We start from the raw sequence: 14375 nt of genomic DNA, 5'->3' as shown, positions 1-14375 counted from the left end.
CTGCACCTGTTCCCCGTGCCCGTGCTCACCGGCATCACCGTCGCCTGCGTCCTGCTCTTCGTCATCGGGATCATCGGCAACCTCATGACCATGCTGGTGGTGTCGCGGTTCCGGGACATGAGGACAACCACCAACTTCTACCTGTCCAGCATGGCCTTCTCCGACCTGCTCATCTTCCTCTGCATGCCCCTGGACCTCTTCCGCCTCTGGCAGTACCGGCCCTGGAATTTCGGGGACCTCCTCTGCAAGCTCTTCCAGTTCATCAGCGAGAGCTGCACCTACTCCACCATCCTCAACATCACGGCGCTCAGCGTGGAGCGGTACGTCGCCATCTGCTTCCCCCTGCGAGCTAAAGTCATCATCACCAAGGGGAAGGTCAAGCTGGTCATCCTCTTCCTCTGGGCCATCTCCTTCATCAGTGCCGGCCCCATCTTCATCCTGGTGGGGGTCGAGCACGAGAACGGCACGAACCCCCTGAGCACCAATGAGTGCCGAGCCACAGAGTACGCCATCCGCTCGGGGCTGCTCACCATCATGGTCTGGACCTCCAGCATCTTCTTTTTCCTGCCCGTGTTTTGCCTGACCGTGCTGTACAGCCTCATCGGGAGGAAGCTCTGGAGGAGGAAGAGAAAGAACATCGGTCCAAACTCTGTCATCAGGGATAAGAACAACAAGCAAACTGTGAAAATGTTAGGTACGAGTCCTCTTGCTCTGTTTTTCCAAAAGGATGTGTGTGCTCGTGTGTGTGTGTGAGAGACAAAAAGACTGGGAGCTCTCTGATAGTTTACTATAGTTGCTTCCAAAGAAAAGCATTTACGGAAAATGTTTCATGCAAAGGGGTAAACCTCAAGGTATCTGTAGAATAACTCTCCTCCTCCCTTAGATTTATTTCTAACTGGGGACTCCCAAACAGTTAAACAAACATTAATAAGAATCCCTGACAATGACAAATACTACAGTTATAATTAGCTTGTGCCCCGGAGATTTTTGAGCATTTTTGCTCTTTGGTTGTGAATAGCAATGTTATTTACAGAAGAACAGTTTATTTGATTTTTAAACAAAACTAAACCCTTCTCAAGCCATGAAGTCAAGCTGCAGACTACAGCCATGCAGGCAGGGCATGATGTGCACTTAAGATTCATAGGAAAAGAATACCAAGGTTTTAGCAAATTGGGGTTATTTCCTACCCTGGCTGTGTAAGCTTATGAAAATTAATCTGCATTTTTATATTAGCAAAACAGCAGGATATGCTGAACCAGGAGCACTGAGTCTCCTTTGAGGTCTGTGATGCTGTAAAATCTCACAGACTGTAAGAAAACAGGATCAGGATAACCGACACTGTCATTCCTAACTTTGTATATTGACGCTGCTGAATGCTTGAAACAACGCTTGTGGTTGGCACATGGAAACTCAAGTCTTAACCTACTAAGCCAGTACATGTGGTGGCAGTTTGATACACAAACCCAAAAAGTTGTCCTGCAGTTTCGTGTCTGAAAACTGCAGAATCCTGCTGCTGCTGCTGCATACTTTTATCCAAGCCAAAAGTCCTCTGCAGTGGAAGTCATCCCGTGGATTTTGGGGGGATGAGATGCTCTGCAGGAAGAAGCTTTCACAGGCTCCTTTCAGCAGGGTTGAAGTGGTGGGCTAATGAGGCAGACAAGAGGTGGCAGCGAGTCCTAAGTACCTTAATTATCAAATAGGAGCCTATCTGATCTTTTTGTTCATGTCCTGATTTATTACTCTGCAACAGCAGGAAGAATAATAAAACCCACAGCATTCTTTATGCCCTTTCAGCTCCATTTTATGATCAATAGAATTCAGTCTGGTAAGCATGACCTTGGAAGTAATTAATTGTTTACACTTCCAGAGGTTCAAGATTATGAACTTCCACTGACTGTAAGTAAATTACCTATATTACTACCATGTTTGTATTTCCATATACTTAATCGTAAAGAATTTTGAAATAAAATGTATTTCTGCCCTGAAATATTGGCACAAGCATTGCAATATTTCAGGCACTATTTTTCCCTTTTACAAGGTCTGAGAACAGCCAGGCAGTGGCAAGACACTCCTTTGACAGAGAGCCAATATTCCTTAAATGATAACAGTCTGATGCCTGATGGAAAGATGGAAAGAAGTTAGTGAGGGTTCAGTGGCAGCAGATGCTCAATGCAGTCTTGCTGTCACTGGTGTTAATGTTCTGCTTAAAATTTAGAAGGCACTTTCTGAGGCTTTATCAGTTGCCTGAACATCAAGTAAATGGGATTAGCATCAGCAGTTCTTTTAACTGTAAAGACAGGTTATGCTTCTGGGTCCGAAATTAAACACCTAAATGTATAGCCTGACTTGCAAAGGAGCTGTCACACCCCATTCCTATTGAAATCCATGGGATTCTGCAAGCATGAAGATCAAACTGTCAAAAGCCTGACTAGGGATATTGCATGCCTACACGTGCTTAAAACTCTAGTCACAATAGACTGTGCTTAAAACTGTGTTCATTATGAACAATGGTAATATTCATTACATGGATTCAAATCCCCATGTGAGCTAGGAAATCATCTGAATTATGTAGTGAAGATAGTGAGGGAAAACTGGGAGTGGTTGGCTCAAGAAAATGCAGAGCTGGAAAACCTACTCTGAACCTCAAGCTCTGTGCCTTCCAGTCTGCCACAAGTCTTGCATAAGCATCCTTTTAAACTTGGGAATGCTGGTGCAGAATTTTTGGGAAAGATAACTAAAACCATTGCTCTTAGCAATTTGAATTTTATTGTCTTCTGAGACGTGATATGAGGATATGAGGACTGCTAAAACAAGAGAACACCAGGGCCAGGTGTCTGAGTAACCTGGTCTTGTGTAAGGTGTCTCTGCTCTTAGCAGGGGACCTGGAAAAAGATCTTCTTTAAGTTCCCTTCCAACACAAACCATTCTGTGATTCCATGAACAGATTAACTGTAAAAATTGCTTAAGAATGTCAGAAACCCTTGCTCGAGTTTTCTGGTTTTGCTCTGCAGCATATTAATAGATACACTGAGAGCAATATGAAAAATAATAAAGGTCAAAGGCACGCAGGAAATGAACAGAAACAGTTTCCCTTTCTCTCAGATGAAAATTCCAATGGGCCAGTGTTCTGAGATACACACATTTCTATTATTCTACAGACATGATGTTTACATGTAAATGCAACTGCAGTAGTAAAACATTATCACAGATATTCTGTATAACTATAATTATGCAGTTATATATTATACATTTAGTTCTACTCTTCTTGGGGGTAACTCATGTTCCAAAAAATGGACAAACTGGAGGGGTGCACCACTCTCCTCTTCTTACCTTGTCATATGTGCTCTACAAGTCCCCATTCTGTGTTTTATTTTGGGGCCTTTGCCTTAAACAATTTTGCTTTTTGTCTTAAATAATTTTGCTTCCCAGTGATTACATTCTTCATTATAAACCACAGTGCTGAGTCTATCACATATAATTTACTTTTTTTAAACACTGCAAATGATAGATGCTTATACTTTTTTTGTCACCATTTGGATTCTTTAACGCTCTGTTGATGCAAACATAAGTTTTATAGGTCAGAAGTTTGCTACATCAGATTAGTTGGGCAATATTCAGGCAGCCTGTTTAGATACGATCCAAGTGTATTAAATATCACTTATTTATACTCTCAGAGAATGTATTGAGACACAACTGAAAGCTTAGGGGAGGCATTTTCACACTTTGTGATTAATTTGTTAAAGGAGCAGAGCTGCAAAACAGAATGTTAATCACCTGTATGTCGATACTCACACTTTAACACACTTTCTTCTGCTGTTTTTATTTTAGTCGTGGTGGTATTTGCGTTCATACTCTGCTGGTTGCCTTTTCACGTAGGACGGTACTTATTTTCCAAATCCTTCGAAGCTGGATCCTTGGAGATTGCAGTGATCAGCCAGTACTGCAACCTGGTGTCCTTTGTCCTCTTCTACCTTAGTGCAGCCATCAACCCCATCCTCTACAACATCATGTCGAGGAAGTACCGCGTGGCCGCCTGCCGCCTGTTCGGACTCAAAGCCCTGCCCAGGAAGAGCCTGTCCAGCAGCAAGCAGGGCAGCTCCCGCAGGTGGACAGAGCCCAGCGTCACCACATGACAGCAGGAGCCCAGAGCTGCGCTCGCTGAGTCTCCCAGAAAGCCATAACGGGAGGGGGAAGAGGGCAAGGAACGGGAATCACAACGCTGGAAGCGGTGCTTTGGTCATCACCCGGATGGGCTGAGAGGTGCGATGCAGGCAGTGAAAGATGGGAGGGGAACAATCTAAAGTTTGGGACTGTGAGAGGAGAGACAAGCGGTCACAGAATTTGGCAGTGCTCCAGGTGTTATTTTTGTGCTCCTTTTGCCTGTATGATTTTGTAACGCTGACTTTAGCCCCGATTTAGGCTGTGCCGCTCTGACCAGGCAAACATGGCCCACTTCACTCGAGAGTTTGTACGACTTCAGCGGCGGCCAATTCGAGCTGAATTTTTCCAGAGTTAGCTTTAGTTTTGCTAAGAATTTTGCTAGCATCTAACCAGACCCTAGAGAGAGAAAATGGAATTGCCTTTTTGGAGTAGTAAACAGGAAATTTGATACACTTTTCATAATACTAATTTTTAAGTAAGCTCACGTTTTTCTCTGAATGAGGAAAATGATTTCTTAAAAAAAAAGAAAAAGAGATATAAAATGGATAATTTTTAAACATGCTAAAAATAAATAACCTTCATGTCACATCCAAGTAGAAAGGAAACAAAAAAAATGCTTTCACAGAAGTGGCTTAGAATGTGACTGTACTGAAATATTTTTTTGAAATATATATATCAGTGGGACAAGGACAGTGCTGACTTCAGGCCTGCAGTGATGCTATAAAAATGTGGAATGCAATCACCCACCAAAGTCTCTTTTTTTTTACTAGCTAAATCATCTGTACTTGTTCTGTTCAGCTTGACTGTGAATGACTTGATGTGTTTGAACTTGGAAGCTTTTGATTGTTTCAATATTTGTAACGAGTCTGTGGCTACCTGTCCCTAACTGCACCCCACCGCACCCCAAAACTTGCTGAGGATGGGCATCCTGCCTGTAAACCCCCCATGTTTCTGTTAAAAGTCTGTTCCCAGTGCCACATCCCCCTGCAAAGCCTGGTGTGCTGTTGTGCTCATTTGCTGCAGTATTGAATTGAGAACATTTTGCATTTTTTAACCACCGTGACCTGAGAAAGTAATAGAAAAATCTGCATTAAAAGACACAGGCAGACACATTCTCATGCTTGATTCATAAACCCCTTAAATTAGATTTTTATACCTCAAGTGTGCATTTCAAAGCAAACCAGAAAACGTTCCATTCTCTGTGCTAATGAATATGGCTTTTACTGTCTCACCAACCTGTGGGTTTTGCGGCCCACAGAGCTGACAGAGCTTTGGAGCATGCATGTGTGATAGCAGCTTTCTGTTCACTTGGTTCTAGTGTTCATCCCCAGCTGGTCCACAGCCCTTTCTCCCTGCTGAATTTTAATTCTCCCTAATGAATTTTGTGTTAGCAGAACTCGCCGGCCTTCAACCCCCCGCTCACACTGATGGGCCACTATCCCCCTGCTACACCTTCAGCTGCTCAGGTTGAACTCACAAGAGAAATTGGCTTCTTCTGTATATTCAGTGTCTTTTCTCTCACCTTTGCTGGTTGCTGCTCCTTGGTGGCACCTGAGCCTGTCCCCTCTCCACTCCAGGAGAGCAGGATTTATGTGCAAACACCCACTCTGAGGTACTGCAGGATCATCTCCTGCTTCACCTCTACCCACATCCACCTCGCTGTTCTCTCACCCACTGACTGACAAGCAGGTCTGGTGGCACAAGTCATGCAACTCAGGGAAACAAGACATTTGGGAACCATGGAAAGAGGGTGAGATGTGAGCTCACTAACAACCTGTCTGTGTAAACGAGCTGATCACACACACCCGGCGTCACATCAGTGTTTCAAATCTCAGCTGTGTCTGTGCTATTAAATGTGAACAGAAAAAGAAATAAAGTGATGAGACCCTTTATAACCCAGTGGCTCTGTGGTGCTGGATGGGATTCACGCAATCGGATTTAATATTTTTTTTTTTTTCATATTTGTATTTTAATTTTTTTCCCCAAACCTGGATAACTAACTTGATTAGGCTATTTTGTTTAACCAGAGTAACTGCAACATTAAAGCCCTGTGTAGACACATGTAATTTGTGCATACAAACTACAAACATACTAATAATTTCATGTAGCCTAAACATTCCATCAGGAGAAAATGTAAATTTTAGCTCTACCAACACTGTAAAATTTCCACAACTTTGTGTATAGAATGAAATTTAAAACATTTGATCTGGGGTCATAAAAGTCAGAAAGAAAGGGACTGGTTGCTTCTTGGGAGGGAGGACAGGACTTTTTCCTTCTCAGTGAGGAAATGGACTTGTATTTGCAAAATACACACATTTTTATTAAAGGAGAGTAGCCACCTTCATATGACTCTTGCACAAGCAGGAGAATATTCACATCTAGCAGAGAACACAAACATTTAACACACTGTAGCTGTCACTACACCAGCCTTTAGTTCTGCTTCCCTCAGTACCAAAACTTTTCTCTATGGATTCTCTAAACCCAGTGGGGCCACACCAGCACGTGCTGACTGCAGATGGTGAACAGGAACTGCTGCTTCAAACTGGTTCATAATGAACTGCTTTTATAAGGAAAGCAGGAAATAAAAACACCTCAAAACCTGGATAGCCCTCGCTTTTGCATCATAATTTCAGCTTCTGTCTGATAGCTCCAAAAACGCACACACATCCCCACCTGCACTGATGGATGAATCCAGCACTGCTTGTCTTGGGCGTTAGTCAGAGAATCACAGAACATAAAAGGGACCTTAAAGACCATCTAGTCCCCAACCCTCTGCTGTGGGCAGGATGCCACTCACTAGATCAGATGGCTCAGGGCCCCATCCAACCAGACCGTGGCCAAGTTGTAAAAAATCACTGGAAAAAAGAAGTGTAAGCAAGGTTTGAAGAGCATTTTTTACCTAAGAATGGTGAAGTCAGTCCAAGGTAGACATCATCCATCTGTCTTGGGTGGTAACAAGGGGCAAGGCTCCTCCTGCCTTGTCTCTGGCAGGATGTACAGGGGCAGAGGATGCTGCAGGTGCAGAGGGCAGTAGCAAACAGCCTGTGCTGGCAAAGTGATGCTGGCACGGTCTCATTGCCTGCCTCACCCACCGGAGCCGCTCCACGTTCTCAGCCTGGACTGTCCTGGCAAACACTTCCCAGCAGAGACAAAGCCTTTACCCTGTGCTTCCTGGGGCATTTCTGCAGCACATCATGTTCCTGGCAGCTTCTCCCCAAAGCCATCCCATTTTGGGTCTGGACATGGCTTTTGAGATCCATTTTTCATGGGGGGAAGACAAGAGCCCTTGCAGGCACTGGGCTGTTCATTGGCATGGCAGACAGGGCAGCTCTGCAGGAAGAGTTTTTTCAGGCTGTTGAACCTTTCAATTTCTGGAAACTCTACCCTGTGGGAACAAACCTAGCCAGTTCTGACTGAAAAAAAACAGTGTAGACACTTGAAAAGTCAAAATTTTGCTGTGTTCTTACTGACTTGAATGGGAGCAGCCCATAGAGAAAATAACTGAAAGTTCATTCGTTAAACAGTCCCAGTTCTAAAAGCTTTTCTACCTCTACATTTTGTATCACAGCTTCACAAATAAACAAGAACAATTTGGCTGCATTTTCTTTCTTGGCAGTGTGTTAAATTGGTGATGAAATAGGTCAAAAGGACTTTACCAGAAAGCTTCACTCATTTTAGAAAAGTACCTTTGATGGAGGCATGCACAGGCAGAAAATCATGTCCTATTGTATTTCTTGCCAAAAATAAAATACACTGGAAAACCAGCACTTCCTTGTCAAAAGTGGAATTGATAGATATTCAGCAGTTATGTAAGTTTGCATCAAATTACATTTGCATAAGCCCTATTAAAATCAGCAGTTTTTAGATACCTAAACACCGAGGAGAACCCCCTCTCTGTCATGGATCTACTGGTTCTAGGATGCTGCTGCTCTGAGCCCAGTGGATGTTTCTGGCCGGGCTTCCATAGAACCTGGATCTTTTGCAAAAATCCCATGGCCTTGAAGAGATAAATTATATCTTGAGAAATAAATTCAAATTTGGAACAAAAAAAAGTATTTAATTCATCTCCCAGTGATGCACCTGCTGTTACTTCCCCACACCCTGAACTGCCCTCCTCACCCCCCAGCTGAAAGCACCATAACTACATTTTACCCTCACAACTCCCAGTATAAAGTATCAGCCCTGTTTTACAAAAATTAATTTTAAATGCATTTTAACCCCTTGCTCAAACCCTACTGTCCCAGAGTGATGGGGTGTGGATCCACTTGTACCCTCTGGGTGTCCTTCCCAGGGTCTGGGCTGGGTCTGGCAGCTCCCAGCATCAGTTTTCTGTTCCTGAGCTGTGCTGCCAGAGTGCTCAGCACAGCAACCCACAAAAAACTTCATTTGGGAAGCAAGCAACCTCTGGCTGACACTGCAGAGACGCTGTGTACTCCAATTCCACAGCCCCGGCTCTGCATCCCTGCTGTCCATGGTGAACCTACCCCTGCACTGGGGTTTGTATCTGCACAGGAATCCTTGCACCAGGTCCCGGGCCTGCATACACACAGGAGCTCCCCAGAAAATCCTCAGGATGAGCCAGCAGATGCAGTTGCAGGAGCTGGATGCCCCGGGCCCCCTGGCAGTTTGCACTGTCTGACACTATTTGGTGTCAGGCACAGGTAGCTGGAGACACACCCTGCCCAGCGTGATGCCAGCAGTATCTGGGGAGCTGGAAGCTCATATGGTGTTAGTGGGAAACCTCTGCTCGCTTGGGCAAGTCCATTATTCACTTAGGGCAGTGATACACACCCCCCTTCAGCCATCTCCTTCCCCCACACATCCCCACCTGATGGATCACCTGGAATCCTTCCCAGCTCCGCATAAACTTCACCCCTCTGTGTGAGGAGCAAAACAATTTCCTCACACAGACATGCTTGCCAATGGCTTTTCCCTCTGAAATGAGTTCTGCTGAGAGACAGGTAAAACCCACAGGGGTTTGGCTGCATGTCCCACGTCCCTGGCCAAACTTTTGCCCCAAGCAGTTGTTAAATGATGGGGTCCAGCTGTGCCAGCCCTGTCGCATCATGAAACCACAACCCTGTCTGCTGCTGTTTAGGGAAAAACCAGAAAAGCAAACGTTAGATCAGGACTTGCCTCTTATCTCTAAATTGTGATTATGCAAGTACAGCAGAGAAAAAGAGAATTTAATCTGTCTTGCATTAACACAGGCTAAGAGGTTTCTGCAGTCACTTGCCATCAAGCCTCAGTCCAGCTGTGATTCCAGCACAGTACAGCACTTCAGCATTATCCAGTGTAACTAGCACACTTCGTGGGTCTTTAAGAGGCTTCCTCAGTGCTTTTTCCAGCAAGAAGGTCTCCATGCCCTTCCAAGTCCAGCGCTTGTGAGTTATGGCCCTTCCCCATCTCAGTTGTGGATGGGTGCATGCCATGACTTTTCCCCTAAGACCAAAATTCAGAGCCTCTCATTAACCCAATAACCTGGATCAAAACGAAAAGCACCGGGGCTTCATCTTGGGGCTGACCTGGTGATGCTGAAGGCTCATTTCTCTGAGCCCTGCAAACACACTGACCCGGTTCTGCTCAGTGAGAGGAGGTGGCTCTGCAGCACAGTTTTGGAGGGCAAACACCTCCAAACCCATGATGCACACTGATGAGCAGTGTCACCTGGATCCCAGCCCTGACACATTGCCAAGCCCTCACACTGCTGGCCATGGGTGGGACAAGGAGAAAACACCATGTGAGCAGAGTAGAGCCCCACAGGTGTTGTGCAGCATCCCAGCAAACCACCCAAAGGGATGGGAGCAACCCCCAGGAGGAGGGGAGGGCTTGACCCCTAGATCAGCATCCAAACCCCCCAGTGCCCAGCTGCCAATCTCAGCTCTCATTTCTGTGCACAAATACATCCTTCAGAGAGCTACAGACTGCTCCTCCAGTTGTACTTGGAGATAAACAACTTTGTGTTTTGCCAAATAAAGGCATTCTATGGCTTTCCACACCTGGTTTGATTCTTTCACTGGGAGGAAAATAATGGTTTGGTGATGTGTGCGAGTCCATAAGGCAAAATTGCTCTCAGAAGTAAAGTACCCCACTCTCACCTTCAGAGCTTGCTCTGAGGGCTCAGGAGATGTTTTCCCAGCACTTGTCCCCATGTTTAATGCTTCTGGATCAAAAGATCCTTTGCTTTTTTCTCATGTTCTGATTGATTTTCACATGACTACAGCACTGTCCATGAGAAAGAAAAGGCACAGCTATTTCCAAGCTTCTGTCCACATTGTTCTTCCCTTCACAGCCTCCTTCCACTAATGACCTGGTGCTGCGAATCATGGCTCATTAGGGTGGGCAGGCAGGGAATCTGACACCACGAGCCTGCTCTGCAATGAGCCACAGCACGAAGAGCTCTGAGGAGCAGGGGTTTAAAGAGCTTTAACATGGCAATAGACAGCAAAACCTCATACTGCAAATTCTCACCAACATGAAGCCAAGATTCGTGGTCACACTGAGGCACAGATCCTGCCCAGTCGATAGCACCTTGGTATTTTTATCAAGCAGTGACAATGAGACTGATTTTTCTAAAATTTGCTGTGCTATGCTGGGGGCATCAGCACGGGGCTGTGAAAGGTGCAATCGCCTGAGCTAGTTTTGATTGAATGTGGAGTTTTGAACCAACTCAACTCTTTTAAGTTTGTGAGGAGGGGAGTGGGCAGCCAGCCCAAGCATTTCTGTGTGGATCAGCTGGTATCCTGGCTCTGGGAGAAAAGTGCTGTTGTGGGGCTCATCCCTTGGACGCCTCGGGCACTGCCTGAGGATCTCTGGTCTAATGCTGGTATGCAGAATCATGGAATGGTTTGGGTTGGAAGGGACCTTAAAGACCATCTAGTGCCAACAGCCTGACATGGGCAGGGACACCTCCCGCTAGACCAGGTTGGTCAGAACCCAACCCAGTCTGGCCTTGACCACTTCCAGGGATGGGGCACCCACAACTTCTCTGGGCAAACTGTGCCAGGGTCTCACCACCCTCACAGGGAAGACACCTCAGACCAGCTGTGGTGTCAAAACCCATAAGAGGTTTGTATTTACCTGATTCCTTTCAGTCTTTGCTGTGGGCTCGTGACTGATTTCCCACACTGCAGCGGAATCTGGATTCTGCCACACAGCCAGAGCAGTGCCCCTGCCAAAGGCTGTGATCTGTATCCAAAGCCCAGATCTGTATCCAGCGCCCCTTCCTGTGAGACAGGCTGATGTGGGCCAGAGGAAGGGGCTTGCACCATCACTGTCCAGACAGGGCTCACTCAGAGAATAACCAGAGGTTTGTAAAGCTACGATGCTTTTGGTTTCAGAACACTGAAGTCAATCACCAACACTTTGAACAAGGATGGGACAGAGCCATAAAGAGCACAAGGAACTCTGAACTCCCACACTGGAGAGAAGGCAGAACAGGAGCAGCAGCAGCTTCAGTGCTGTGACCCAGAGCAATCAGCAACCAAGAGCTACATCCAACACTATACAAACTCCACACAGCAGCATCCAGGGGATATTTGGCCCTGCTGAGTTCAAAGACCTGATTTTCTCAGCAAACCCTGATGTGCTGCAGCCATGGCTGGGCAGGGAACAAGTGCATCCTGCCCAGAGTGCAGCCAGGGAACACCAACACCATCAGTGCTGCACAGCCTCTGAGCCCAGGACACCACCACCAGCTCACAAGCTTTTCATGGAAAGAAAGGGCATTTGAGCTGTAAATTAACAAAGACAATATTTATATTGGATTAGGGTGAATTTCTCAACTCTGTTCACAACTTAAGCCTCACAAGACCTCTGCATCCCTACTGTTTGCTCCATTTTATTTGTAGAGAATAATAGCTTCCATGTGACAGAAAGTGAGAGATGGGCTAATAAAATTACTAAGAAATGACATCCACTGAGCACACTGACCCAAGCAGTTATTTACTAACCATGTCAATAGACCTAAAAATAGCTTTGATTGCATGCAAGACCATCTATGCCACCAATTAGTGCAGTAAATGTAACTACTCAAACTAATAACAGCATATTCACTTAGGTAACAGCAGATCCCAGGCCAATCCACTCTGTTTGAAAGTGCCTTGTGAAACTTTTTATTTCACTGGAATCTGGGCGTTGAGAGTGCAATTGTCAAGAGCAGAAATAGATGTAATTGTCCAGAATTTATAAATGTAGTACCAATAAAACAGCCCTTTCAGGGGATCTCTCAGCTGGCTTTTCTGCTCAGCCATAAAAACAATAAAACAAAATGTCCATCTCTCTACTTAATCCTGGTTCTCATTCTGAGAAAAAGAAAGGTAACATTTGCATCTTTACTCCAGGCCAGGTTAAGGAGAGAGAATATAATTCTACACCATTTCAATAAATGGCAATACATCACGAACTCTGCACTAATTCTAGAAGAAGATCTGCAGAGGAAATATAATTTATACTTCATATTACCACACAAATTTCTTTTTGTCTCTAACACCTTTGTTTGCAGACAGGTCTAACAGAACCATCCTGTTGATGTAGATGTCATTAATGTTGGAGAAGAATCTCCCCATGTCCACCGGTCATAAATTTATAGAATGGAATCACAGAATGGTTTGGGTTAGAAGGGACTTTAATGATCATCTGCTTCCAGCCCAACTATTTAATTTTCAGGGGGATTTTAAATACCTCAGCTATGTTTCAAGATGGGAGGGACAGGTAGGAGACCCACCAACACTGGAGCTAAGACCCACTCCCCTTCAGCAAGTGCTTTTCTTTTTATAGCAGGCTGGATTTGAGCATCTCCTGAAATTCAAAGACACAGGTGAGCCTGTGGAAAAGCTGCACAGGAGCTGAACAACACGGGCTGATGACACTCCAGATCCTGTTTGCTTCCCGACTCGTCCTGGCAGCGCGTGGCTCCACTCGTGCCGCACGTGGCTTTGACCCCCTGGTTTCTCGGAGAGACCTCCCTTCCAGTGGGGCTCAGCTCTCCTGCACCACACCAAACACGCTCTGAGCTGGCAAGAGCAATTGAAATGAGGAGCAAAACAAATCCCAGGCGTTGGTTTTTGAGCAGCTCTGTGATTACCACGAGGAGAGAATAGCTGCTGCCATAGAAACGGCAGCGCCAGCCTGGGGACCACGCGCTGCTGGGGCACACCTGGCATGCTCACACTGTGACATGTGCCAGGGCCACAGCCCACTGCTGCACCACCCCTAAGGCCACAGAAATATCCAAAATACGAGCCTCCGCTCTCTCCCAGAACTTTTCAAAGCTGGTACTTCTTCTCCTGCCAGCAGGCAAAGAGCTGCTGGTAAACACAGGATGACCCAAGCCCAGTTACAACTTGCTCTGCACTTCCTTGCAAAACAAAACCCACAGTAAATCTAGTGCTACTTACCCAGCTCTGCATAGTCTGTGTGTGGAAAGGCACCCAGCACCTCTGCACAAACCCGTGGGTGATGACAGCACAGGGTAACAACATTCAGAACTCCAACAGCAAATGTTTAAATCCTCCTCCACTCCCATGGGCTCTCACTGCCCTCCAGCATCTCTGCAGACACCCCTGGAAATAAACCAGGGACCACTGAAAAGAAAAGATCTCCTCAGATGCCAATGTGCTGATTACTATTCTATAGACATATTTAAAATACTTTGTTAAAGAGATTGTTTTGGCAAGCACTGCTTAAATAAAAAGCCGAGCAAGCAAATGAAAAAAATCATTGTATTTCCCTAGGAAAACCCTGCTCATGTTGTAAACTGCAGTAATTAAAAAAAGCAAACGAATTGCTGTATTTATGCAGTGACTTGAAGAAAAGCATTAAAAAAATTAACATGAATGTGTTTGACAAGAAACACATAATATATTAATTCATTGTGATGAAGAACTGAATTCATTGCACATAATAAGTTAAAAGCTCTATTATTTCAAGTGTTTAATTACTAAGAGAAAACCAACCTAGGTATATTTTTATAAATATAAATCCTTAATTTTTCATGCAAGCTATTTAAAATAAGTGATTAGAACACCTGACTTTCAGATTATTACTATAAATTTACTCTTCACAAAAACCACTTCAATTACAAACCAGAAACATCCTGAGGTAAACGGAGGACTCCCACCCCTGCTCCAGGCTGCACAACAGCACTGACCTGCCAGAAGGGGCCACATAGACCCAAAGGGCTGTGTTCAATTAAAATAAAGAATTAAAACAGA

At 45.1% G+C, this 14375-nt stretch overlaps 1 protein-coding gene across 1 annotated transcript; it reads left to right on the top strand.

The window, feature by feature from the left end:
- The first annotated feature begins 6 nt into the window (after positions 1-6).
- GHSR (growth hormone secretagogue receptor) lies at positions 7-6056 on the top strand. The gene is made up of 2 exons (XM_008644475.2): positions 7-694; positions 3829-6056. The coding sequence occupies exons 1-2, from the start codon at positions 85-87 to the stop codon at positions 4131-4133; spliced, it is 915 nt and encodes a 304-aa protein (XP_008642697.1). The 5' UTR covers positions 7-84; the 3' UTR covers positions 4134-6056.
- Positions 6057-14375: the final 8319 nt, after the last annotated feature.

This window comes from Corvus brachyrhynchos, unplaced genomic scaffold (genome assembly GCF_000691975.1).
Source record: "Corvus brachyrhynchos isolate BGI_N302 unplaced genomic scaffold, ASM69197v1 scaffold162, whole genome shotgun sequence".
NCBI lineage: Eukaryota > Metazoa > Chordata > Aves > Passeriformes > Corvidae > Corvus > Corvus brachyrhynchos.
This window is presented reverse-complemented; position numbering and strand designations above follow the sequence as displayed.

Excerpts from the sequence above, each read along its gene's own strand:
- GHSR (XM_008644475.2), top strand. The coding sequence starts at position 85 with ATGACCATGCTGGTGGTGTCGCGGTTCCGGGACATGAGGACAACCACC. Across the intron at positions 695-3,828 it reads GCAAACTGTGAAAATGTTAG|TCGTGGTGGTATTTGCGTTC; the intron begins GTACGAGTCCTC and ends TTTTTATTTTAG.